This window comes from Halichoerus grypus, chromosome 14, assembly GCF_964656455.1.
Source record: "Halichoerus grypus chromosome 14, mHalGry1.hap1.1, whole genome shotgun sequence".
Lineage (NCBI taxonomy): Eukaryota > Metazoa > Chordata > Mammalia > Carnivora > Phocidae > Halichoerus > Halichoerus grypus.
In genome coordinates, this window is record NC_135725.1 from 18,574,006 (window position 1) to 18,601,491 (window position 27,486).

General features: G+C 34.3%; 1 protein-coding gene across 4 annotated transcripts in view; it reads left to right on the forward strand.

Annotated features, from left to right (window-relative positions):
- VPS13A (vacuolar protein sorting 13 homolog A) overlaps positions 1 to 27,486 on the forward strand; it is a 268,847-nt gene that overhangs the window by 154,924 nt on the left and 86,437 nt on the right. For all 4 annotated transcript variants that reach the window (XM_078061570.1, XM_036103219.2, XM_036103220.2 and 1 more), the window contains exons 36-45: positions 6,411 to 6,538; positions 6,886 to 7,055; positions 7,612 to 7,829; positions 8,569 to 8,801; positions 17,974 to 18,066; positions 18,979 to 19,335; positions 20,460 to 20,561; positions 21,857 to 22,015; positions 22,185 to 22,440; positions 23,757 to 23,917. In XM_078061570.1, coding sequence (XP_077917696.1) covers positions 6,411 to 6,538; positions 6,886 to 7,055; positions 7,612 to 7,829; positions 8,569 to 8,801; positions 17,974 to 18,066; positions 18,979 to 19,335; positions 20,460 to 20,561; positions 21,857 to 22,015; positions 22,185 to 22,440; positions 23,757 to 23,917 — 1,877 coding nt within the window. The remainder of the gene's footprint in view (positions 1 to 6,410; positions 6,539 to 6,885; positions 7,056 to 7,611; positions 7,830 to 8,568; positions 8,802 to 17,973; positions 18,067 to 18,978; positions 19,336 to 20,459; positions 20,562 to 21,856; positions 22,016 to 22,184; positions 22,441 to 23,756; positions 23,918 to 27,486) is intronic.

Here is a 27,486-nt window from a genome sequence, read left to right on the forward strand (position 1 = left end):
ACCTCAAATTAGCCTTCCCCTCTCCATCCCTAATCCCACGTTTCTTCCTCCCTCCTTTCCATTCTCTAGTTTTGAGTTTTTTGAAAATAAGATTTATAGATCTTTTATAATTAGCTAATCCAATCTGGGCATCTCTAAATTGTCTTTTATTAGGCATTCTGTTGATTTTTTTTTTCCGTTGAATCAAAATTCCTAGTTGTATTGTGACAAAATTCCTTCGTATTTATTCTTGTTATCCCAAATGCCCTATACATCCTTATTTTCAATTTTTCTCCCCATTCCCCTCTCTAATTCCTAGTGCAGCATATATCCCAGATGGAATATTTTATATTAGAAGTATCAAAATATTAAGGATGTCAAGAAAGAATGATCATTAGTAAATGATGAATTTCAACAAGTATCTGGAGTGTGGAATCTGACTGGGTTCTAAATTAAGCACCAGCACATAAGAGAGAATTGGGTCACTTAAGGCTGCTGGGAGGACTGTGCTTCACAAGAATAGAGTTCTCATTCTGGCATTTTGGGGGATCCTCAAACCTACTTACCTCCAAATGAAACCTATTAGTCTTCCAGACCCACTCTTGCAAAGCCCTGAGATAACACACACCTTTTCCAGTCAGGGAGAATCCTACCACTAAAACAACCCTATGCTTATAACATTATAGGAAACTCTATTCTTACTGGGTAGAATAATCAGCCCAATCCTTTATTAAAATATTCATGGTCAGGTTGAGAAAATAGCAAGAACTTAATCATAAAAGAAACCAGGATAACAGAATACTGTTTTTTTGAGTGAAACTGAAATAATTCAGGTAACAAGAGAATGTAAACAAACAGAAAACAAACTTTAATTCATAATCAGAGGATTTTGAGAATATAGAAACTGAATCTTACCATCACTATCTTCCACCCTCTCAAGATAAGGAAGAGTTCTTGGAACCCAAAAATATGATTGGTGAAATTTTGAAACAGAACAAATGCAGTAAGCATGAGGTTAAAATGTAAGTACTGAGTTGGAATATATAGTTGATGTAATCTCCCATGACACAGCAGAAAAATAAGCCACAGAGACATAAAATGAGATAAAACCTAAGAAGTATAGACCTTTCAAAAGTTCAAAAGTTGCAAAATCTAGAATAATAAGTATGTTAGGAGAAAGAACTGAGAAAATTGAAGAGAAGAATCTTTCAAAGAAATGATAGAAGAAAATCTCTAGAGCTAAATAAATATTGAAATCTTTGATATAAAAGATCTAACAAGTTTCAAACAGATGGAATAAACAAAGATTGCCCATGCAAACACGTTTTCTTGGAATGTCAGAAAAACAAAGGTCAGATTTTTAGTTTCAGAACAAAAGCAAGCTGTTTATTAGGGGCTTGGGAAAAAAATGATTGGAATCAGATTATCATGAAAAAAACTGGATGGGATGGAGTAGATGGATGATTAAAAGACAATGGAGCACTATAGTCAGATTTCTAAGGAAAATGATTTTGAAGTTAGGATTCTATATATAGTCAAACCATAAAATGTGAAAACACAATAATTCTCAAATTTCTAGTGACTCAAAGTTTACTTCTTTCATACTCATTCCTAAAGAAGTTAGTTTGAAAATATAATCTAGCAAAACAAACAGGGAATCCAGGAGAAAGGAAAACATGGGATCCAAAAACAATGGGCCTCCTCAGAAGTCCATTGAAAAGGAATCCCAAAATTTTCTGTTTTATTGGCCTAGAAAGTCCTTGGTTTGCCGTAAGAAAAATTTTAAAAGGGGCGCCTGTGTGGCTCAGTCATTAAGCGTCTGCCTTTGGCTCAGGTCATGATCCTAGGGTCCTGGGATCGAGCCCCACATTGGGCTCCCTGCTCCACGGGAAGCCTGCTTCTCCCTCTCCCACTCCTGCTTGTGTTCCTGCTCTCGCTGTCTCTCTCTCTGTCAAATGAATAAATAAAATCTTAAAAAAAAAATTTTTTTTTAAGTTGAAGAATGTCTTTAAAAAGAAAGATAGCATAAATTTCATATAATATATAGAATGAGGGATTAATTAACTACATTACATAAGTGATATGGAAAAGATGACATGTTTTTGGTTCCTAAGAAGAGAGAAATCTCTACCAAATAGTGTAGTCTAGTCTAGAAGTGAAGTGGATTAAGATTTTGCACAAGAGATTCTCTCTTCTTTTTTGAGAGTTGGACTAGTTGTGATGTAGCAGCAGAAAGAAGTGTTATGATAAACTGTTAATTCTCTTCATTGAAAATTATCACATAGTTATAGTTAACACATGGAAAACTTACTGTGTAAATAAGAATGTAATTAACACATGTTAACGTAGAGCTTAAGACATAAATGCCAAAGCTGGAAGATAGGAGAGATAGAGGAAGTGGTAAGGACTTAAATAGTGGGGAGTGTAAAGATAATGTCTAAAATGAAATGAAAAATAGACATTTAAATACATTACAGTTTTAATAATTTTCTTGAAATTTGCACATACTCTGAAGTAGAAGGAATAAGGTAATGAATCCACACATACCCGTCAACACAGTTTCAACAACTGGTGTCGTGGCTGCCTTTATCATAGCTTTAACTCTGCATTTTCTTCCCCCACCCCATTAGATGATTTTAAAGCAAATCTCAGATGTTATACCTTTAATTGGTATTTAAGCAGTAAGAACTTTACTTTTTATTTATTTTATTTATTTTTTTAAGATTTTATTTATTTGAGAGAGAGAGAGCAAGAGTTGGGGCAAAGGGCAGAGGGAGAAGCAGACTCCCTGGGGAACCCAGTGTGGGGCTCGATCCCAGGACTCCGGGATCATGACCTGAGCCAAAGGCAGATGGTTAACTGACAGCCACCCAGGTGCCCCAGAACTTTACTTTTTAAATGTAGTCATAGTAACATTATCACAGTAATATATCCCATTAGCTATACTTCCTGTAAACCATGAATATCCTGGTAGGCTTCATTTTCTCCTGATTGTCTCAGAAATGTTTCTTTAAAAGTTTGTATTTTTTTTAACAATGATAAAGGGATCAATTCACAAAAAAGATCCAACAACTTTAAATGTACTGTAACTAATAACAGAGCTTCAAAACATGCAGCAAAAATTGACAAAACTAAAGGAAGAAATACACATACACAGAATCAGTGGTGGATTTAGCATACCACTCTTAGTAATTGATAGAATATAGACAAAAAAGTCAGAATATAGAACATTTGAACACTGTTAACAAACTGACGTGACATTAGTGTAATACTACACTCAGTAATTGCAGAATGCACTTTTTTTTTAAAGGGCTCTTGGAATATTCACAAGGATAAACTATTCTGGGGAGCCATGAAGTTTTCTGGTCATATGGAATTAAATTAGAAATCAGTAGCAATAGGGTGTCAAGAAAGCTTGAAATACTTGGACATTAAACAAGTTTTAAACCTGTGAGTCAAAAAAGACAAGGGAAATTAGAAAAGTGTTTAAGCTGGAAGGTAATGAACATAAAATCTAATAAAAACTTGTGGGATGCAACTAAAGCAGTGCTGAAAGAACTTTGTAGCTATAAGGGATTTGATGAAGAAAGAACAAGAGTTTAAGAGATTAAATCTTTTGCCTGGAGAAAAAGAAGAGCAAATTAAATCCAGAGTAAATAAAAGGAAGCAGTAATACAGATAAGAGTAGAAATCAACGGAAGAGAAATAGATATACAGTGGAGAAAATTAGCAATGTCAGAGATTGTTTTCTTTGGAAAAAATTAATAAATTTGATAAACCCTTAGGACAAGGGAGAGAGACAGAGAACAAATTATCAGTATCAGAATTAAATAGATATTGCAGATTGTTATCAGGACAATAAGGGACTATTATGAATAATATTGTGAGAATGAATTCTACAACTTGTTTGAAATGGACAAATTTCCTGGAAAACACAAAGTTGCCAAAACTGACATAAGAAGAAATAAGATGTCTGAGTAGCCCTGTATCTGTTAAAGGAATTGAATTCCAGTGATAAATTCTATTAAATACTGAAGTTTGAAATAATACCAGTGTTACACAGACTCATCTGGAAAATAAAGAGGAAACAATTCCTTGGCCATTTTCTAAAGCAAGCATTACCCTGGTTAAAAAAAAAAAAGAAAAAGACTTTTCAAAAAAAGAATATCACACACCAATATCCTTCATGAACACAGACATGGAAATTCTTAACAATATATTAGCACACTGAATCCAGCAATAAGGATATAGGATATTTCATCTTGACCAGGTGAGAATTATCCCAAAATGCAAAGTTGGTTTGACAGTCAAAAATCAATTAATATAATAAACCAAATTAATAAAGAGGGAAAAAAATCATATCTCAATAGATGCCGGAAAAGCATTTGACAAAATTCTGCACCTATTTGTGATGAAAACTAAGAATATCTAAAAGGCATACTTAATGCTGAAGTGTTAAGTTTTCCCCCTAAAGTAGACACAAGTCAGAAATGTCCACAATCATCATACCAGGTTAACTCATAGTCATGGTCAGGGTAATAAGGCCAGGAGAAGGATTAATAGATCTAAAGAGTAGAAAGAAGTAAAAATGCCTTTGAGTAGGTAGCCAGGAAAAAACCCAAAACAAAGGGCAAAAAAAATACTGTGAAAGACAAAGATTTATACTATCTGATTTCAAAATTTGCAGTAAATCTAAAACAACAAGTTAACACAGATTTTTTAAAAAGAGTCCAGAAAACACACAAGTAGAGTCAACTGATTTTCAACAAAGACTAGTCAATAGGGAAAGGATAAACCTTTTAACAGGAAAAATTGAACTTTGTTCCTTAATGCCATACACAGAAATTAATTTGAGGTGGATGAAAGACATATATTTGAAAGCTAAAACTTTTAAGCTTCTAGAAGAAACCATAGAAGAGTATCTTCATGATCATGGGATCATAAAACACTAATCATAAAAAGTTTATAGATTTCATAAACCTTTTTAGCTTCTCCTTATCAAGAGATGGTATCAAGATTGTGAAAAGTGAGGCCTCAGTCTGGTATACATATTCATGATATGTGTATCTGACATTGTTTTCATATCTAGAATACCTGAAAACTCATTGAAATTAATAACTTAAATAATTACCAGATGAGTTGGATACTTGGGAAAGGGTGATATATTAAATGGAAAGTAAGCAGATGAAAATGTGCTAACATAGTTACTTATCAGGAAAACTTCACTTTACCAGATGAGTCAGATTTTAAGACTGACAGCTGCAAGTATTGATGAGAGTTTGAAACAACTGAGACTTAGGTAATGCTGTTGGGAATGTGAAATAGTATAACTACTTAGAGTTCGGCAATTAACATATATCTACCCTGTGACAAACAATTCTAGGTCCAAGTATTTCTTCTACCCCCTCCAAAATAGGTGTATATATACACTAAATGACTTACTCAGGAATATTTGTAGCAGATTTATTCATAATCGCTTAAATATGGAAACAACCCATATGTTCATCAGTCTAGAATAGGTAAATTGTGTATTTTCATAGACTGCGTAAGAAAGCGTTAACTACTGATACGTGTGACAATGTGGATGAATGTCAGAAATATGTTAACTGCCTGAAGCCAGACATGAAACAGGTTTTACTTTAAATGTTACTCTATGTAGAATTTAAGAACAAACAAAACTAACCTTTGTAATTAGAATGGTAGGGAGGTTGGGGAAGAGCTGGAAAAGGGTATGAGAGAACTTTCTGGAATGATGTAAATATTCAGTGTCTTAATGGGAGTGTTGGTAGCATGGATGTACAAAATCTCATTAAATTGTTCAGCTAAGATCTACGTATTTCACTGATGTAAATTTTACCTAAATTAAAAATAAGTTACGTGATGTGGTGGCACTGGTCTCTGCAGTTGGGTAGCATGATAATTAGCAATTGCTATGTTTTAATAAAAAGCCCGTTTAAAATATTCCATGTACATATAATGCCTTGACTCAAAATGTGGAATGCAGGAAAGAATGAATTTTGGATCCTCCTTTTCAGTGGAACAGTTGTTTAAAATATCTAAAATATCTTGTTTGGTTTTAGTTTTTTGAAGTAAAATTTGAATATTAAAGTATGCGCCAGGTAATCTAATAAGTATTTTATACATGCTCTTTTATTTAATCCCCAAAACAAACCCAGTGGTTAGTTCTATTATTCTCACCTTACAAAAATGGAAACGGAGGCACCAAGTGTTTTATTCCTAAGCTATTATGGAAAGAATCCTAAGCTGGGAGTTACTGAGTTCAACTTCTGAATTTTCTAATTTTTATTATTTTGTTGAGTAACATTATTCTCCATATTTAATTGAAAATTCTGTTAAACCTCGTTAAAACCTATTTTAATGACTTCTACCTTTCTTGACTTTTTTATCCAATAACTTTTAACTTTTCCAAGGAACAACTGTAGTGACTGCTGCCGTGGTGGAAATACATTCACAGGCCTCTCAAGTTAAGACAACACTGAATATGAGCTTCAGGACCGACTATCTCACCATGGTACTGTATAGTCCAGGTCCTGAACAGGTGAGTTAGGGAGAAAAGAAAATATTTTCTCACATGATGAAAATTATATAGGTGAATGCTTATTATTAAAGTAACAGTTGTTAATATTTCATATACATTTTGGAGTCTCTTTTCCTCTGAAAAATGTTACTGATCATTTCACTTTAATAACGGATTTAACCATTACCCTTTTAAGATGAGTTATCTTTCCTATAGGCAGCGATGTAAAAAATAAATTTTTAAATTAAATTTTTTTTGAACTTTCATTAGCAAGCCCTATGGAGATAGAGAAGGTGGTAGTTTGTATCTTAAAATATGTATTAGACTTTGTTTTTGTGTAAAATTTGTATTGATTTCCTCTTCCACAGACTTCCTTTACAGATGTTCGTGATCCTTCTTTGAAGCTTGCTGAATTTAAGTTGGAGAATATCATAAGCACTGCAAAAATGTATACAGATGACTCAACATTTTCTTCCTTCTCATTACAAAACTGTATTTTAGATGATAAAAGGCCTCATGTCAAGAAGGCAACTCCTAGGTAATAGTGTTTTACTTGAGAAATGTTTGATGATATTTTATAAAACATATTCCCAAAGTTGCATGTTTGTTTTCTGGGTACATCCCAAGATCTTCAGAGCTTCAATTTAATGGAGTTATGGTTCTCAGTCAACATTTAAAATGTCCTGGTTCAGTTATGTGCTGTTCTTACTCGATGGTCAGTGGAGTTAAGTAGAAATAATCAGTGCAATTAAATTGGATTTTTAAATTAATCTCTATTATCTAAATTATTATTGATCTCTGCAAGTTGTAAACATGAAAACATGAAAAATTAAGGGAAAACATGAAAAATTAAGACAAATATGCTGAGATTGTAAGTTCTGATTTCTTACAGAGTACTTCCTAGTTTATGAAACAGTTGTGCTCCGGAAGTTTCTAAGTCTGTTGTTTGAAGTACTTTGTGATCTTCCTAGGAGAAATAACTTCAGAATGCTGGTTTGCTGTTAGTAAAATGGATAAGAGGTCTTTTGCCTTTTATTGGTGTGTTTGGTTATTTGTAAGATACTCACAGGAATTGTTATTATTGTGTTTTTCAGAATGATAGGACTGACAGTCGGGTTTGACAAAAAGGACATGATGGATGTAAAGTATAGAAGAGTCAGAGATGGTTGGGTGACTGATTTAGTCCTTCAAGAAACATATATTTGTGCAAGTGTGGAATTTCTGCTGACAGTTGCAAATGTCTTTCTTGAGGCCTACACCACAGGCACTGCTGTGGAAACCAGTGTTCAGACATGGACTGCGAAGGAAGAAGGTTAGTTACTAGCCCAAATATGTCATATCTGTATTACTGAAGAGCTACAGTAGCACTCACCATTGATTACCTTTCTAGATGATGAGGTTAAGTGAATCGCAGTGTCTCTGTCAAATAATTAAATAAATATCTTTAAAAAATAAAAAAAATAAAATTTTTATTTTTCAGAGGTAAAGGGAAAACTTAAATGTGCTTTCTGGTAGAATGCGCAGTTTGCCTGTTTTTCAGGATGTAAATGTATACTGGGTTCACAAATTATGAGACCTATATTAGAATAAGCAAAATATACTTCCCCACAGGCAGCAATTTCAAAGAATTTTTTTGACGAAAACAAGTAGGGAGAGTAACAAACCAACCATTACTTTTCATAATTAAAGATAATATTGTAACTTAAATTTCTCTTTTATTTTTGTTATTTTTATAGCTTTCCACTATCTTTTACATATTTCATTCATGGTGGTAGAGCAGAAGTAGTATCAAGGTGAGAGCTGGAAACTAAGTTTCCAGCTCTGCCATTAAAGGGCTTTTTTCCCCACATTTTTAAATGTTCTGAAGACTATAACATCTTGAACTCTTAAACTAAGAAAATTGCAGTAGATTCCTTTGGGATCGAAGATTCTTTTATTTTTTTTACTTGAAATGAAAAAACATTTTCTCACAAATAATTATTCATCAACAATATGTATAGCAAAGATTTATACATATTTTAAAATGTGAACTTATTTTTGTTTGTATTTAGTATCTGTACAGGAATCAGAGAAGTGGGAAATTAATATTATTATTAAAAATCCTGAAATTGTGTTTGTGGCTGATATGACAAGAAGTGATGCTCCTGCATTAGTCATTACAACACAATGTGAAATTTGTTGGAAAGGTGACCTTGAGAATAATACAATGACTGCTGCCATTAAAGATCTTCAAGTGAGAGCATGCCCATTTCTTCCAGTCAAGAGAAAAGGCAAAATCACGACTGTGAGTTTACTCTTTCATTATCTGCTTAATTGTAAACTATTTTGGATTTAGTATATACCACTTTAGAAAACTACCTGAATACTTTTACCTTTTTTTCTTCTCAGAGAGCCTAGTCTATATTATTATTACACCAGCTTTGAAACTCTTTTCTTTCCCCAGTTGCTCCTTGGTGTTGTATGTATTTGTGGGAATAGTTGAAGATGTTGTTTTCATCTGGACACTTCTCAAAGACCTCACCGTGGCTTTCTGACCACATCAATTCCTCTTAGGTCTTTGAGACTTTCTACCAGTTGTTTGCTTTGTTGTTTCAGTTTTATTATTTTTAATCTTTTTCTCCCATCTGGACATTTTTGCTCGGATATGTTTTTTCTTTTCTACATATAACTTATTTGAACATTCAGCCATTTGCTTTAATAAACATCGCATTTACGTTTTACTCTCTGATAGCCTCTTGGCCTTCCACCTCTTCATAACTGATTAGTCTATTTCTTCAAAGACATACATCTTTTTCAACTACCTATTACTTCTACTAATATAGAACACTTATAAAATGTGCAGACATCTGCAAGGAGTAGTGGAAGCATAAATGTAGTAGTAGCATAAATACCATCAACATGGAAATATAAGCTATAATTGTGTTATAAGTAAATACATATATATTAGGATACAAGAGAGTTTATTTTCCTAGTTTGCAAGGCTGATGGCTCACCACTAAGAAAAGAGGAAATAGAAATGGAGGGGATACGGATTCTCTTTTAGGTTATAATTTAGAAATTTTACATATATTTCTTTTATTTATATCTGTTTGGCTTTGTTAAAAGACAAAATCCAACCAAGTAAATTTGAAGATCTAATTGGCTTTATTAAGCAGTTCATGCATTTGGCTGCATTCCATCTAGCAAAAAGAAGCTCCTAGGTACGAGTTCTATAAAATGAAGATTCTTTATAGGAAGGAGGATGGGGCAAGGAAGTTATTAGCAGAAGAAAGGGTTGTCTCAGAGAAGGTCATGTTCCCTAAGGGGGAAAAGAGGGAGTCTTCTTGGTGGATTAAATTATCGTCCTTTGAGGGATGGAGAAGGGTCTACGTGACAGATTACCTCATTGGTGCAGGACAAAAAATTCCAGATCGACTAAGACTGCATTTCTGGGGAAGGTTGAGATGGCAATTAGGTTAAGTATTAAGTTTAATGATTTAGCCTAGCATACATGACTCCATCTTGATCCCGTGGTTTTCTTTTTAACAACTGGAACTTAGCTGTATGACCACACTTATCTTCACAAAGGGTTGGGAAATGTGGTCTTTTTTCCTGAGCTACCTTTTGCTCAGATAAAACTTTTATTTCTATAGAAGAGGAGTTTCATGAGCTCGCTGTGAAGGCGCACACACAACTTGTGTCTTCCCACAACGTCAGCTTTATTCAATCATAAAGCAAAGTTAAATCACAATTAGAAAGCGGGTTCAGGATTCCAAAGTCAGTGACAATTCACCATATGATTAAACTTGGCTCCTTACACAGCACACAAAGCAGGACAGAAGACAATCCGCCCAACAAACGAGGTAACAGAGGGGTGCAGGAAGTGAATGAACCAAACACGAAGTCAGTCTGTGGGCGCGCAGTTGAGATAAGGCCTCTGTCTGGCCCAGCTCAGCACTTGGCACTTACTGCTTCTGATGTTCAAGCAGGGAAGGATCTTGGTTCTGTTTGGAGATCAATCAGGCAGAGCCTTCAGGGACAGTTGCCCTTTTTAAGTGGTCAGACATAGAGGGATCAGGTCTGAAGAGTCTGACAGTTTACTGCCCAAATCCTCCCCTTTTCAAAGGGATTTAATCAGTTTTGGGTCTCTGCAGACCTCCTCTGGTTCTGCTGCTTATCAGTTCTGGAGGGTCAGCTGACATCGGTCCCGGCAGTATCTCCTAGCTGCAGTACCTTTAACGGCTTGCGTCGTTGCTGAGCACAGGCTCCTGCTTGACATGAGAGACTCCATTTTGCTCTCCACAAGGAGATATCAGGTAACAATTAGAGGTCCTGCCCTATTGGTTCACTCAGAGGTTTCTTCCTTTTTCCACACAAATAATTCATATTTGTCTTTTCTCACCCATAGAACATACTCCTCTCGTCCTTAAGGGATACAGTCTCAGAGTCCAGGATCTTTAGGTGATAGTTTTCTTTGTTCAGTCTGCTGTGACTTCTCTTTTTTGATAATCTATTAACTAATAGACAAATAAGCCACGGCATTTCAGCAAACACTCCATCACCACACACACAACCACTATATAATGGTGGTATAAGGACAGGATAATTGCAATTTAAAAACCCCTTCAGAAAAGTAAGAATGGGGAGCACTTGGTAGTCACTTATCCATAACGATTATCACATCCTTCTGAGCAGAAATGTGAAAACTTGAAGCTCTTGCAATGGAGTCAAGTTCTTGGGAGAGCCCGTGTTGGAGTCTTCCATTCTCACTCCCATGGAAAAACATGGTCATTTCCTCAGGTGGCCCCAGCTTTCCCCTCTAAAAGATTTTTTTTTTAAAACGATTATTCTCTGTAGACACATCTGAAGTGGCTATTGTCTTTTTTGGGGAGCTGCAATGTTTCCACAGCTTACTTCCTACTGAGTTGGTTACTTGGAGATTGCTCTAGCAGTTGAATTAACAAAAGGCTTTTTTGCATGGCTGATAATGGTTTCTTTGGCAGTTTTTCATTCCTTGAACATTTAGTTTAGTTCTAGGTGGTTCCAGGTGTAAGCAACCATAACCAAAGAATGCATTCATTCATTTATTCTAGAAAACTCCTGTTTTATTTACTAATCTCTATATTCTACTGATTCTGCCTTCATCCTGATTTAGTAAAGGCTCCTTTAGGAATAAGTTTGGGCAAGGGGGACAGGCACCATCTGTACTCTAATTTTTGTTGTTTTTGCCACGGGCTAGTTCCCATGTTTGATTTTAACAAATTGCCAGAGAAAGACTAGGAGCTGCAGTCTTATCTCTTGCTGAGGCTACTCTTAGACCCTGAGTCTCCTCAGCATTTTCCTTTCTCTTGTAGGGCTTTGCAAACAGCAGAATGAAGGAGCTAATAAATAGCAACATTCTAAATATTCTAAACCTGTCTGGCAGTAGGCTTTTTTCTAAAGTACATTGTCTGCCTTCCTAGGTATCACCAGTAGTAGCAGTTTCACCAAATATTTTGCTATGGCATTGTTAAAGTCATCAGCTTTGTATTTTTGTAGCCGGCGGGCAGGGGTGCAAGAGCACCTGGCTCTGGGGTCCCAAACAGACAGCGTTTGGCCACTGGCCACTTGCACAATCCAGAGGCAGAGACATGAGTGGCGTTGAAACAAGGAAGGAATTTATTTCAGTGAGGCCAACACCGAGAACACAATGGGCCAGTATCTCAAAGGTTGTCTCCAAAGTGCCAAAAACGTTTCTAGGTTTATATAAAGAAAAAGCGGGGCAGAGGTCATGGGTCCATGCAGGTGGGCGGTAAAGGTCAGGTCGATCATTTTCTTGGGGTCAGTCACTTGGGGTCTTGTTGGTTCAGGGCTTCCTGTCTGCTTAAGGGGTAGTTTCAGTTCCCATCAGGGAATGCTTTGCCCCCAAGGTCTTTTGCCTGAGTTAAGAAATAACATGGAAAGAAAAACTTAATCATTTAGAAAGTACAGATAGAGGTCAAAATGGAGGTAGTTGATGTCCTTTCTCATTTTAAAATATCCCATGCCCATTAAGTTGCTAAATCAGTCAGCTATTTTGACTTTGTTACAGTGGTGCCAACTTCTAGGTATGAAATTCTGTATTAGGATATTAGGCTGCTGTAACAAGAGATACCCCCCTCCCCCAATGAAGTAGCAAAAGCATGGTTTAATTACATTTAAAAGATTCTTTCTTTCCATTTTGTTGCTGGGCTATTCCTAGGATGTAACTTAATCTGCTTGTTCAAAGAAATTGATTTTTTCTTCTTGGTCCCATTCTGTTGACCATTTTTGAAATTGCTGACCATTCCACTCTATCTAGCAAATAGCCTTCTGCTTAGTAATGCAGCTCAAGAATTTGACAAATAATTTGAAGGTAAATCACTTCCAAGATTTGAGAGAACTTCTCTGTCCCTCCCCACCTCCCACCCCTTGGGGACTTTCCAAGGTTGCCTTGGTAGCTTGCTTCTACTTTGAAGCAGACTTTTTTAACATCACTTTCAACGTGTAGATGGATTATTACTGTGCTACAAGTTGCTTCCTTCACAGATAGAAATAGAAGTCTAGGGAAGGAGATTTTTAGCTGGGTAACCGTGTGTTAAGGGAAACTTCTAAGATTATAGGGAATTTTGAGAAGTGTATTTATGGCCAACCAGCAGTTTTGGCCACATACATTTTGATAAGTTTTGTTAGTGGAACTTTAATTGATATTGTATTCATTTTATATTAAAATCAAGTTTCTTAATGTAATATTAATTGGGGTCCATGGATGCTTAGTAGAACTTCATGAAAGTTTTAAAAATATATGTAAAGTGTTGTAAACATGTATTTTTCAAAAAGAGAATTTATTTAATTTTCAAGGGATCTATGGCACCAAATTTTTCTACCCATTTTAACATATGGGATATTCTCATCTTTGCTTCCTGTATAGATTTATATTTGACCTTATTGCATCCACTAAGGTTTTATAATAATTTCTGAATAAATTCCGAAATCCTAATAAAAACTAAATCATGATCCACATATTGAATTTATTTTATATCATCATAAATAGCTATCAGCTTTTTTTTTAAGTTTTTATTCAAATTCCAGTTAACATACAGTGTAATATTGTTTCAGGTGTACAGTACGGTGATTCAACACTTCCACACAACACCCGGTGCTCATCACAATAATTACACTCCTTAATCCCCATCACCTGTTTAACCCATCCCCGCACCCACCTCCTCTCTGGTAACCTTAGGTTTGTTCTCTATAGTTAAGAGTCTGTTTCTTGGTTTGCCTCTTTCTCTCTCTCTCTTTTCTTCCTTCCCTTACGTTCATCTGTTTTGTTTCTTAAATTCTTAAATGAGTGAAATCATATGGTATTTGTCTTTCTCTGACTGACGTATTTCACTTAGCATAATACTTTGTAGCTCTATCCATGTCGTTGCAAATGGCAAGATTTCATTCTTTTTGATGGCTGGGCTGTCAGCTTTTTGTTTTTTAAAAGATTTTATTTATTTGAGAGAGAGAGAGAGCACGAGCTGGGTGAGAGGCAGAGGGCGAAGTAGACTCCCCGCTGAGCAGGGAGCCCAATGCCGGGCTTAATCTCGGGAGTCCAGGATCATGACCTGAGCTGAAGGCAGACGCTTAACTGACTGAGCCACCCAGGTGCCCCTGGGCTGTTAGCTTTTTTAACGAATTTATCTTATTCTATAATTTTCCTAAACTTGTTACCTGTACTAATATTTTTAATGATGTTAGATTTTCTAAAAATCACCTGTAAAAGTAACATTGTTTGTTCCTTGAATGACAATAATGATTTGTCCTCATTGTATTCCCGTTATTAAGTTAGGTGATATTAGTATTATTTTAATATTTGCTTGTGCATTTATATATAAAACCTTTAGCATGTTGAGAAATTTTCCCTAATTTTGAAAGAATCTTAATCATGAATAAATGTGGAATTTTATTGAGTGCTTACTACCATCTATTGAAAGAAGTATAGTATTTTTACTGTTCTTATAATAAATCACATTAATAGTTTTTCCTATGGCATATTAGCCTTACATTTATGGGTAAGATACCCTAAATTGGAGACTATTTTAATTTCTTCTGTATTTTGTTAAAAGTATTTTAGGGGATTCTATAGTAGAAGACTAACTCTCCTGTAAGAGTGAGGGGGCAATTTATAGTGAGCTCTTGTGAGTTTCTGTAGATGTTGTCTATAGCCTAAGATTGCTTCTTTGAAGAGGAAGCAGTAGCAGCAGGAAAGGAATGCATCGGTAGTGAAAATCACATAAGACTGGGAGCAGTTAGGTGAGAGTAGGAAGGAGGAAAAAAAATGATAGAAATAGCATTGAAATCACAATGGTTATAGTTGAAGACAATACTAGGAAAACAGTTCCATTTTAAGAAATGATTTTACATCATTAAATCCATCTATATGTACTGTGTTACAACTTGACTGTAATGTAGTTTTGGCATAAACACATTTACTGTTAATTACCAGCTACATTTTTAATCTTCAATAACTAGACTTGAAAATAAAGAAATTGGGTAAGGATCAACATATACCTTCGTATTTATTTTGGAAAGGGGCTATTACGAAAAGTTTCTAAGTTATAGAAAAACTTTTATATGTATAATATTTTTTGGTTTGGTTTTGTCTTACGTGAGATGAAGAGATAACACAAATTTTATGTTGAAAATCTTGGATCATGTATTGTAAAGTGGTTATAATTTTCTGTCCTTGAAGTTTAAGAAATAATAAACTGAATATTTATGTACTGGTTGATCTTGCTAATTTTATTAGGATAATGGTAGATTTTAATGTGATTTCTTTGGGGAATGGGTTTGGATGTCGTTTTTTTCCCCTTGATTTATTCTTCATTGTCAGTATAAGCAGAACTCTTAAGATGGCCCCCAAGATTTCTATTCCCTGTTGCATGTGCCCAGTATAGTCTTCTCTTGAATGTGTATAGGATCAGTAAATGTAATTAAGTCACTAATCAGTTAACTTTGAGTTAATCAAAAAGAGATTCTGGGTGGGCCTAACCTAATTTTTTAAAATGGTGAAACACCAAAATGATGGTTTCCTGCTGACCTTGAAGGAGCAAACTGGGGAGAAGACCACATGGCAAGAACCTGTGAATGACTAGTAGGAATAGAAAGCAGTCTCTGGCCAACAGCTAGCAAGCAAATGGAGATCTCAGTCTTAGGGCCACAAAGGCATGAATTGTACCAACAACCTGAAGGAGCTCGTTTTTACGAGTAAAATTAAATTTTACTATATTAAATAAAACACATGGATGAGATAAAATATGGATGAGAAGTATCTCATCCATATATGATGAGATAACAGATTTCCCTAGTCAGACCTTCAGGTGAGGACAACCAGGTGACTGACACCTGATTTCAGCAAGATTCCTGACCCATGAAAACAGGGAAATAATAAATTTGTGTTAAGTTACTAGGTTGGTAGTAATTTGTTAGGCAGCAGTAGGGAACAAATACAGATGTTTGTCCCAGTAGCAAGATGCTGTTGTAGCAGCTATTTCGAACGTGGGAGCAGCTTTAGAGTGGGTAGTATGCAGAATCTGGAGGAATTTTATGGAGATGGGTAGACAAAACCTCAGTTGGGTTGAACAGACTCTTGGTAGGAATATGGTCGTTGATGATGCTGCCAATAGAGGGCCTACAAGGAAGGTGAAAGATGTGTTATTGGAAATTAAAGGGATGGCCTGAAATGTAGTGACAAAGAGCTTTGCAAAACTGTGTCTTATTGTTGTCTGGAAAGCGGAACTCCTAAGTGACAAACATGGATATAAAGCTAAGGAGATTTCTGAGCTGCCTGATTCGAAGATGTTGCCTGATTTCTTATTGGTAATAGTAAAATGCTAGAGCGGAGAGATGAATTGAGGAAGAACAGTTAAACAAAAAGAGCCAGAGAACCAGGACTTTATGATTTTGATATTTCTTAGCCTTCCAAATGGCAGAAGATGCTTAAAGTCAGAAATGGCTGTCAAAAATGTAGCATAGAGAAAAGACTGTGTAGATTGTATAAATTTTTCCTAAATCTTAGGTCAAAAAATCATAGTGTTCAGACACACAGAGGGCCCTTTCAGATCTTCTCAATCACACTGAGGCTTCTAGGAATCATAAAGGTGTCATCCTTTAGCTGTCTCAGCAGGAGACCATGATTATCTCAAAAAGATGAGTGGATGTTGTTTTTGTCTAATGGAGTAAAACCTTGTGAAATTTACAGAAGGCCCTCAAGGTTCTTGAGAAAATGATTTTAGCAGAAACACTGCCGGCATGGACTGGGAGGGACAGGGAGTACAAAATGGAGAGTGACTCTTTGGACCCCCAAAATCCTACTGGTGGGAAGCAGGATGATAAAACTACTGGGTTACAAATTTATGCTACCTTTTCTAGAAAAGGGAGGATGGTTCAGAGGGTAGAGGTGAGAGCCACAGACAGTTGTTCCTAGTCTTTGAAACCTTATCAAGAAACTCATGGACCTGGCTGGATTTCAGGTTACTTTGGGCTAGTGACTTCTTTTGACGTTCCATTTTCCCCATTTAAACTGGAATATCTGTAATGTTATCCTGTGACTGCCCCACCATTCTATGTTGGGAAGATGGGAGCAGATACCTCCTCTTCCTTTCACACATCGTGAAAGGGAAATTGTGCCCCAGCAGCTGTACTTAATAGATTACACCCAGGCACTTCATCAGCACCTGTGCATGATTTAGATTTTAGACCTTGAGCTGATCAGAGATGAGATTTTGGATTTTTGCATCAGTGAGAAATAAATATAGTTTTTCCTATATGGATTATTTTGTTTCAACTTTATAATGGAGAAAATTTTACTATATTAAATAAAACACATGGATGAGATAAAATATGGATGAGAAGTGTCTCATCCATATATGATGAGATAACAGATTTAGATGATGAGATTTTAGACTCTGGGCTATAATGGTATGAGGCTATTAGAAACCTTAGGAGGTGAGTGAATATATTTTGCATTTGAGACCGATGTGAGTCTTTAGGGGCTAGAGGGGAGAATTCTACCACAGAGAAAACTTCAGTTAATTTATGATTATATTAAGAGTTATTTAGTAAATCTAATGTATTTATAATTTTTTCCTCATCTTTTGTAGCTTTTCCTGTATAGATTATTTTGTTTCAACTTTATAATGGAGAAAATTTTATTATATTAAGTAAAATAAAATACATAATACAAGTTTTATGGGGTTTTTGTATATTTAAGCATATTTAAGATCTTCTTTGACTTAACTGTTTTATTAGTATTGCTATTGTTAATACTTTCTATTAGAAATGATAAGTATAAAAGAATTGTGTCATTGAGTCACTTGTGTTTTTAAAGTTACTTTAACTAGTTTTTTTAACATAGCTGTTACTGGGAATGTCTTTAAATAAAACTATTTTAGAACAACGTTAATTTGGTGGTATTGAATTTTCTCTCGTAGGTTTTGCAGCCCTGTGACTTGTTCTATCAAGCTACTCAAATAGGTACAGATCCACAAGTGATTGATATATCAATAAAGTCCCTCACACTAAAGGTAAGTTAAAATGTAATCAGTTATTCATATCTTTAGGGCATCTTTTAAAAAAGTAGTAAAACCTAGAAATAAGCAATTATTATATCTTTTAATTGTTAAAGAAAAGCCAAAAAAATAAGTCTTTTAATTGTTAAATATATCAAGTCTTTAAATTGTTAAATAATATTCCTGTTTAATTGTTAAAGTTTTAACAATAAATTGTTAATTGTTAAAATAAATTTTAAATGTCATTTAAAATTAAATTTTAAAAAAGTTAAATAATACTTTTGCATGAAAGTATACATGCAAAAAATGAAGCAGTTATATTTTTGAAAGTATTTTTATGTGACACATTATTTTCAGTGTATTATTTAATACACATTTGAATGTTGTGTATTTTATTATTGGTGTGTGACTTCTTCTGTAGTTAACATCTAACATTGCGATGGTATACATAGTTGAACTTACACTTAGTCAATCTAATATCTGTAAGATTCAGGTAAATATTCTAGAAATTGAAATTAGGGGCACCTGGGTGGTTCAGTCGATTAAATATCCAGCTGTTTCTTAACTTCGGCTCAGGTCATGATCTTGGGGTCATGGGATTAAGCGCCACATCAGGCTCCGCACTCAGCAAGGACTCTGCTCCAGATTCTTTTTCCTTCTCCCTCTGCCCTTTCCCCAACTTGTGCGCGTGTGCACAATCACTCTCTCTCTCTCTCTTTCTCTCTCTCTCAAAAGAAATAAATCTTTTTAAAAAATTGAAATTAGTTATAAAATTTTTATAGGCAATAAACTATTTTATGGTAGTAATATTAGTTTAATATTAATTCTTCACGATCCTTCAGCAGGTATATTTAAGATTTTTTGAAGTACCTAATTTTTAAAAGTGGTATGGGTAGATTTTTCATTAGCTTAAATTTTTCCCCTTAGGTTTCACCAGTTATCATAAATACTGTGATTACCATAACATCAGCACTTTACACATCCAAGGATACCATCCCACAAGAAACTACTTCTTCTACAGTACATTTATGGGAAAAGAAGGATACAAAGAGTTTAAAAATGTGGTTTCTTGAAGAACCAAATGAAGTTGAAAACAAAGCTCCCACAACTGAATTGATACTCAAAGGAGAGATGATAAGAGTGAACATTGATTCTATTTTTATAGTTCTTGAGGCTGGAATTGGTCATAGAACAGTGCCTATGCTGTTGGCAAAGTCACGTTTTTCAGGGGAGGGCAAAAACTGGAGTTCTTTGATAAATCTCTACTGTCAGCTTGAACTAGAAGTAAGTATATGCAGTATTTTTCCAGATTTTATAACAAATACTACACATGGAGTATTTTTGGTATCTCAAATAAATATTTTAACTAAATTTATTGTAAATATGAATGTTGGCTCACAGTACTTTTGGAAGCAAGTATACAAATTTATGCCCTTGATATAGTTGTTTTTATGTGTACATTATTGTAATATAAACTTAACTTGGGTATTTCAATTGATTTTATCAACTTAAAGGTGATGTATTAATAAACAGTGTTGATTAAATTCAATATTCTTATTTTTAAGAATTGAATATCTTTTTTCCTTTAAAAGGATAATAGACTATTTATGAATCTCTTCTAAAAGAGTAGTAGAAAGAATTAGAAGGATATGCCTCATACTTTTATATAGTGCGTTATCTTTAGGGAGTATCTACAAAGATCTTTCACATTTTTGTGAGAGTACTTTATAAGGGAGATACTTGTTTTGAACCAACATATATTTTGCTTCAGAATTTATCTACATAGGATTATCTCCAAAGATATTTTGGTTTAAGTTATGAGTTTATGTCTAGTGAAAACTAATTGGATATTCTACTAATTTGTATTAATAAATACGAAAATTTATGAGCTGATTATTTGTGTGTTGATACAAAAATACACACTAATAGAGGTAGAACTAACTAGATATCAAATTTTGAAATTCTGGCTAGATTCTGTATATTTTGTGGAGGGTATGATCTAGGATGTCCAAGAGATTCTGAGAGTTCAAATAAATAAGCACTTATTGAATTATAATTCATCATCAAGAGATTTCAAAAAATCAGTGGAGGTAGGCAGATCTGTTTAAAAATATCAATAATACATGATAAATGGACGCAGTTTTTGATACTTAGCCCAGTCTGGAAGTCAAGGAAAGATGCTTAAAAGAGAGTTTTGTCTGGATTAAATTGTGAGGACTAGACTATGAAGTTAGCCAGGTGAGGAAAGTGCTGAGGGAGTGTGTATAAGAAACTTAAGGAAAGGCACAGAGAACAGTTTTCATATAAAGAAATAGCAGAGCCAAAGGGAATAGTGGTGGGAAACAGCATGGAAGATCATTTTAGAAAGTATAAGAATGTTTTATTTCAAAATTTAATTCTCTTTCTAGGTGCATTATTACAATGAAATGTTTGGTGTATGGGAGCCTTTGCTTGAACCCTTAGAAATTGATCAGACTGAGGATTTTAGACCATGGAATCTTGGAATCAAGGTATATTTGAAGTCTGAAAATTGTTTTTCAAAAACAATGTCCATACCACACAAAACAGTTTAATTTTAATAACAACAAAGTTCAAGTTTTCTCATTATGAGTCTTGCCACATACTTCCCTGTTTGGCCTGAGTGTAATTTTTTCAGAACCAAGACCAGTGCCTCCTGTGCTAATACAAATAATTGTGTAACATTTATTGTGTTGTAGACACTGTTCTAAATAATGTATTTTTACTTGAACCCTTACAGCACCCCTTTGAAGTTGGAGTTTTAAACTCCATTTTAACATGTGAAGGAACTGAGACTAGAGAGCTTTAGAGCCTTCCCTAAAGTAATACCTTCAAAGTGGAAGAGGTTGCATGCAGTTCTGGCTGCAGAGTCCCCGCTCAGAACCACTGTGTTAGATGCCTCTAGCATCTTCGTGTAGGTTGTTGTCTACCCTGAGTTTCCTTTGTCCTTAAAAGGGTGTATATATAGAAGAAAGTATACTATTACTTGTTTCTCAGATACATTGTAAATTTATGTAATCCTAAGTATCAGGACCTTTAGATGGATGAAATTGTGCTTCAGAGCAGGAAACTGAAGAATTGCTAACATGTCTCCTCTCTAAATAATGATTCAGTCACCTGCAGATAAATTTTCAGTGGTTGAAAGCCAGTTAATATAACAACTAGCTTGTCCAACCTTTTATATTAGATTACTTCATTTATTTTGTACATATTTCAGATAAAGGATTGGATAAAGGAACTTCTTTGGTGTTTTTTAGGTCAGAGTATACCTGGGCATGGATCTGTGAATCCTAAAAAGTGGTAGATGGTATTGAGTCTCAGGAGTCGTAGGTTCTAATGGCCCTGTTCTGCAACTGTTTTTGGACTTTTTTAAGTCCCTGGATTTCTAGTCTTTATTTACCCATAGCCAGTAAACCTAACTAATAAACCAAATGATTTTTCTTGTTCTGAATGTCCGTGAGCTATGAAGTATGTGCTTGTAATTTTCATTCAGATGCCACAAGCATTTAGTGATTATAGGGTTTATTTTTCCTTTTGAATTGTGCTTGCCATTTTAGTATCACTGAGGATGAGAAGTATTTTTCCTCTAATATTGCCCCTGTCCTGTGTGACCTTAGTTGGCAGATATCCAAACAATTCCAGTAAGGCAGTGGAACTGATAAAACCTATTGTTGTCTCTCATGTTATTATTGGGATTTGTCTAGTTTGTTTTTTTCTTTGCAAAATGAGTAATGTGTTCCTAGGAACAAATTTTCCTTATATTTCTATAATTTATGTGTCGTTTTAGATGAAAAAGAAAGCAAAAAAGGCCATTGTTGAGTCAGATACTGAAGAAGAAAATTACAAAGTGCCAGAATATAAAACTGTTATCAGTTTCCATTCAAAAGACCAACTAAACATTACATTATCCAAATGTGGCCTTGTAATGTTAAATAATTTAGTCAAGGTAAGAAAAGAAATTTGAAACCTTAAGTGTTGGTATACTAGTCTGAGCTAACCTTTTTTTTTTCATTGAATAAAAAGATTTTTATTAACTTAGTTATTTGTCATACGTCTGTTAGTGTTCTGCTTGTCATTTAGTTTTCATTTTATTTACAATAACTCTTCCTTATTAGGCATTTACAGAAGCTGCCACTGGAGCTTCAACTGTCTTGATACGGGATCTAGCGCCATTTATGATTTTAAATTCTCTTGGACTTACTGTCTCTGTTTCACCAAGTGATTCTTTTAGTGTACTTAACGTTCCATTGGCAAAATCATACGTATTGAAAAATGAGGAGAGTTTAAGTATGGACTATGTGGGAACCAAAGACAATGATCATTTCAATGCAATGACCAGCCTAAGCAGTAAACTCTTCTTCATTCTTCTCAGTAAGTGTTAAATTATTTTCCTGGGGCTTTAATTTCTTTTAAGTTACATTTTTTACATCGCATTTTACTCGTATGTAGTATCTTACAGGTTTTTAAATCTCCTTCCAAATAGGTCAGGAATTTTGCTTTTTCTTTTGCCTGGCTTTGGTTGCTTGTTGTCACTGTATTTTTGTATTCCAAATTGTGACTTTATCTTCTGTGTTATCTAGGGCATGGTAATTCACTATTTCATATTTTTGGGAGGAAAAAGATTTGATCCTGTCCTTACTCAGTTTTTTGTTGTTTCAACCACATTTTGTATAATTCAGAATATTCCACTAGTTTTACAGCTGAGTGAATCCAAAATAAAGTTTGAAGTCATGAAAATGGCACACTATAATGGTTTTTGGGTTTGTAAATGGTTTTTATTTTCTGCCTGTTGAGGTGGAAGGTTGTTCTTTTGTCCTTTGTGATTCTCAGAAGTGTTTCGTTTTCATGAGAAACGAAAGTAAAAAATTCTTAATTGTCATAATATTTATTCATTGTGAAGTTACCTAGTCCTAAAGTCTCACCCACACCCCTTTCTGATACTCTGACATTTAAATAATTAGGGAGAAGGGAGGGAATTTGAAAGATTAATAAATGAAGGGGAGGGATACTAAGACTGATACCTAGTGCTTTCTCCTGGTCAGGAAATGTTGCTTAACAATGGCCTTGTCAGTGAATTGCTCTCATCAATTTTACCTCACTTGTTTAAACTAACATTTTTACGGAGTTGGGGATGTATATGTAAATAAGTAATTCACATCCCAAATAAAATGCAGTATGTATATTAAATAAATGTATAAAATATTGTTTAATCGGGTCTTAGATACCATAAAGTATCATGGGTTGTTGGAATAATGAAAAACTGAAATTTTGCAGCTACTTTGGTAATTGCCAGTGACTGCCTACAGGTATTAGGCTCTGGTTATTATGACAGCAAACCAAAGATCAGTGTTTGTATATTTTATAATAATTTCTCTTGTCAGTTTAAAAACATACTATTCACTTAGGTTAAACTACTGAATGAACATTTTTTTTCAATTAAAAAATTTTTTTGTTAAGTGCTTTGAAGGTTTTTGATGACTGCTGTGGGAATGTATTGTGGCTTCTTAATATATCCCTTTATATAGATTATACAAAGAAATAGCCCTTTTTTTTATAGTCTTATATCTAAAAACTTTACTGTTATTTACGAGTTAAAGAAATTATCTGATGTATCTGGCATTTAACATCTAGTTAAGATTAATATATGATTAATAATAAAAACTTTCCAACATATATATTCCATTTAGCACCTGCTAACCACTCTACTGCTGATAAAATCCCTTTAACAAAAGTGGGACGACGACTGTACACTGTAAGACACAGAGCGTCTGGGGTTGAAAGATCGATTGTTTGTCAAGTTGATGGAGTAGAAGGAAGTAAGAAGATAACAATTCGCTCCCCAGTGCAGGTACAAAATGATCCTTTTTTTTTTTTGTAGGGTCATATTATGCATATTTGTGTGTTAATAAAAAAAGAAAGCTAGTTACTACCAAAAGAATATAAACTGTAATAGAAATACAATTAATATAAAAAAGAATTATTATTACCAGTAATGTACTACTTTAGTATGAATAGTGGTTCAGTATTTCTTGTAACTTTCTATAGGACTCTTCCTATAAACTCTTTTTGGACTATTATTCTAAAACACCATCAATATTTTGTTTGTAGGTCTTTGTGGTATAGGGTATATCCTTTGATTTTAATTAGAAAATATGAGGAAAAATATTTATGTCTTTATTGAGGTCAAACTGATGTACAATAAACTGCATATATTTATTTATTTATTTATTTATTTATTTATTTATTTATTTATTTTTTTAAAGATTATTTATTTATTTGAGAGAGAGAGAATGAGAGAGAGCAAGCACATGAGAGGGGGAGGGTCAGAGGGAGAAGCAGACTCCCTGCCGAGCAGGGAGCCCGATGCGGGACTCGATCCAGGGACTCCAGGATCATGACCTGAGCCGAAGGCAGTCGCTTAACCAACTGAGCCACCCAGGCGCCCAAACTGCATATATTTAAAGTTGATGGGTTTGGACATAAAAACAGACCTGTGAAACCTTCATCACAGTGAACATGCTAAACATATTTAGCACCCCAGAAAGCTTCCTCTCTTCCTACTCCATTCTTAGACAGCCACTGATATGTTCTTATCGTATACTAGTTACACAATATAGAATTTTAGGTAAATGGAGTGGAATACAAAAAGGAGTATGGCTTCTTTCAGCATAATTTTGCATGTATCAACTTCTGTGTATTAATATTACATGTAGTTACATGTTGTTGCTGATTAGTAATCTATTAAATGGATATTCCAAATACTGTTTTGAATGAATCTTTGTATATGGTACGAAGTAAGGGTTAAGGTTTATGTTTTTCCGTATGGCTATTCATTTGTTCCAGCCAAGATTATCCTTTTTCCGTTAAATTGCCTTGACACTTTTGTCCTTAAAAAAAAAAAAAAGGTGATCATTATCTTTATGGATTTTGTTTCAGAATTCTCTTTTCTGTCATTGATCTCTTTATCTTTATGCCAGTACCACATTGTCTCATTGCTATTTTATCCTGAGTCTTGAAATCGTTGTCCTGCCTATTCATTTTCAAAGTTGTTTTGGCTATTCCGAGTCCATTCTATTTCCATTTAAATTTTAGACTTAGATTTTCAGTGTTTCTTACAAAACAATGATTAAATTGGCATTTTTACATATTTCTGATTTTTCATTGCTAGTAGAAGTATAGCTGATTTTTATATTAACCTATATTGTGCAACTTTACTAGATGCACTTACTTGTTCTAGTAGCTTTTTCGTAGATATAGTTTTGATATCTGCAGATAAAGATTTTTTACTTTTTCCTTTCAAATCTGGATGTGTATTTTATTTTACCTTTACTTGACTGTTGCACTGGCTAGAACCTCCAATACAATATGAATAGATGTTCTGAAAGCAGATGTTTTTGCCTTGTTCTCAATCTTAGCAGTAATGTATTCACTCTTCCATCATTAAGTATGTTTTGACTTGTAGTTATTTTGTAGATGATCTTTCTTAGCTTGAAAATGCTCCCTTCTTTTTCTAGGTTACTGAGTTTTTATCAGAAATGGATGTTGGATTTTGTCAGATGGTTTTCTGTTTATTGAAAGGATTTTTAAAAAAAATAATTTATTAATGTGGTGAATTACATTGATTTTTAATTGCTGTATTCAGTGGCAATTGATTTTTATTTTTAATTTTTTTAAAGTTTTAAAATTCCAGTACAATTAAGTACAGTGTTATTCAGGTGTACAATATAGTGATTCAGCAGTTCTGTACATTACTCATTGCTCATCATGGTATGTGTACTCTTAATATCCTTCATGTATTTCATTCATCCTACCACACTCCTCCCATTTGTTAACCACTAGTTTGTTCTCTATACTTGAGTCTCTTTTTTTTGTCTTTTTTTCTCTGTTTTGTTTCTTAGATCCATGTGAGAGTGAATCATATGGTATTTGTCTTTCTCTGGCTTATTATATTATATTTAGCATTATATTCTGTAGATCCATCCATGTCATTGCAAATGGCAAGATTTCATTCTTTTTTATGGATAATATTACAATGTTTATATATACCACATCTTCTTTGTCCATTCATCTATTGGTGGACATTTGGGTTGCTTCCGTAATTTGGCTATTGTAAATAATTCTGCAATAAACATTAGTGTTTTCATATTCTTTGGGTAAATACCCAGTAGTGCATTTACTGGATCATACAGTAATTTGCTTTTAATTTTTTGAGGAACCTCTGCACTGTTTTCTGCAGTGGCTGCACCAGTTTGCATTCCCATAGATAGTGCATGAAGGTTTCTTTTTCTCCACATCCTCACCAGCACTTGTTGTTTTCTGTGTTTCTGATTTTGGCCATCCTGACAGGTGTCAGGCAGTATCTCAATGGTTTTGATTTGCATTTCCCTGGTGATTAGTGATGTTGAGCATCTTTTCATGTGTCTGTTGGTCATCTGTATGTCCTTTTCGTAATTTGTTCATCTCTTCAGCCTACTTTTTCATTGGATTATTTGTTTTTTTTTCTGGTGTTAAAATGTATAAGTTCTTTGTGTATTTTAGATACTAACCCCTTACTGGATATGTCATTTGCAAATATCTTCTCCCATTCAGTAGGTTTTTTAGTTCTGTTGACTATTTCCTTTGCCGTAGAGAAGCTTTTTTACTTGCCGTAGTCTCACTAGTTTAGTTTTGCTTTTGTTTCCCTTGCCTTAGGAAACATATCTTGAAAATTGTTGCTACTGCCAATGTCAGAGAAATAACTGCCTGTGCTCTTTTCTAGGATTTTTATGGTTTCAGGTCTCACATTTAGGTACTTAATCCCTTTTGAGTTTTTTTTTGTGTATGATGTAAGAAAGTGGTCCACTTCCATTCTTTTTCAAGGAGCTATCCAGTTTTCCCAACACCATTTGTTGAAGAGATTGTCTTTTCCCCATTGCATATTCTTGCCTCCTTTGTCATAGATTAATTGACCATGTAACTGTGGGTTTATTTCTGCTCTTTCTGTTCTGTTCCATTGATCTATGTGTCTGTTTTTGTGTCAGTACCATACTGTTATGGATTCTCTGGCTTTGGTAGCTCTTGAAATCTGGGATTGTGATAGCTCCAGTTTTGTTCTTTGTCAAGATTGCTTTGGCTATTCGGGATCTTTTTTGTTTCCATATTAATTTTAGGATTATTTGTTCTAGTTCTATGAAAAATACTGTTGCTATTTTGATACAGATTGCATTAGATCTGTAGATTGCTTTAGGTGGTATCAACATTTAACAATATTTGTTCTCCCAATTCCTGAGCATGGAGTATCTTTCCATTTGTTTGTGTCAGCTTCAATTTCTTTTGTCACTGTTTTATAGTTTTCAGAATACAGGCATTTTATCTCCTTGGTTAAGTTTATTCCTAGGCGTTTTGCTATTTTTAGTGCAATTATAAATGGAATTGTTT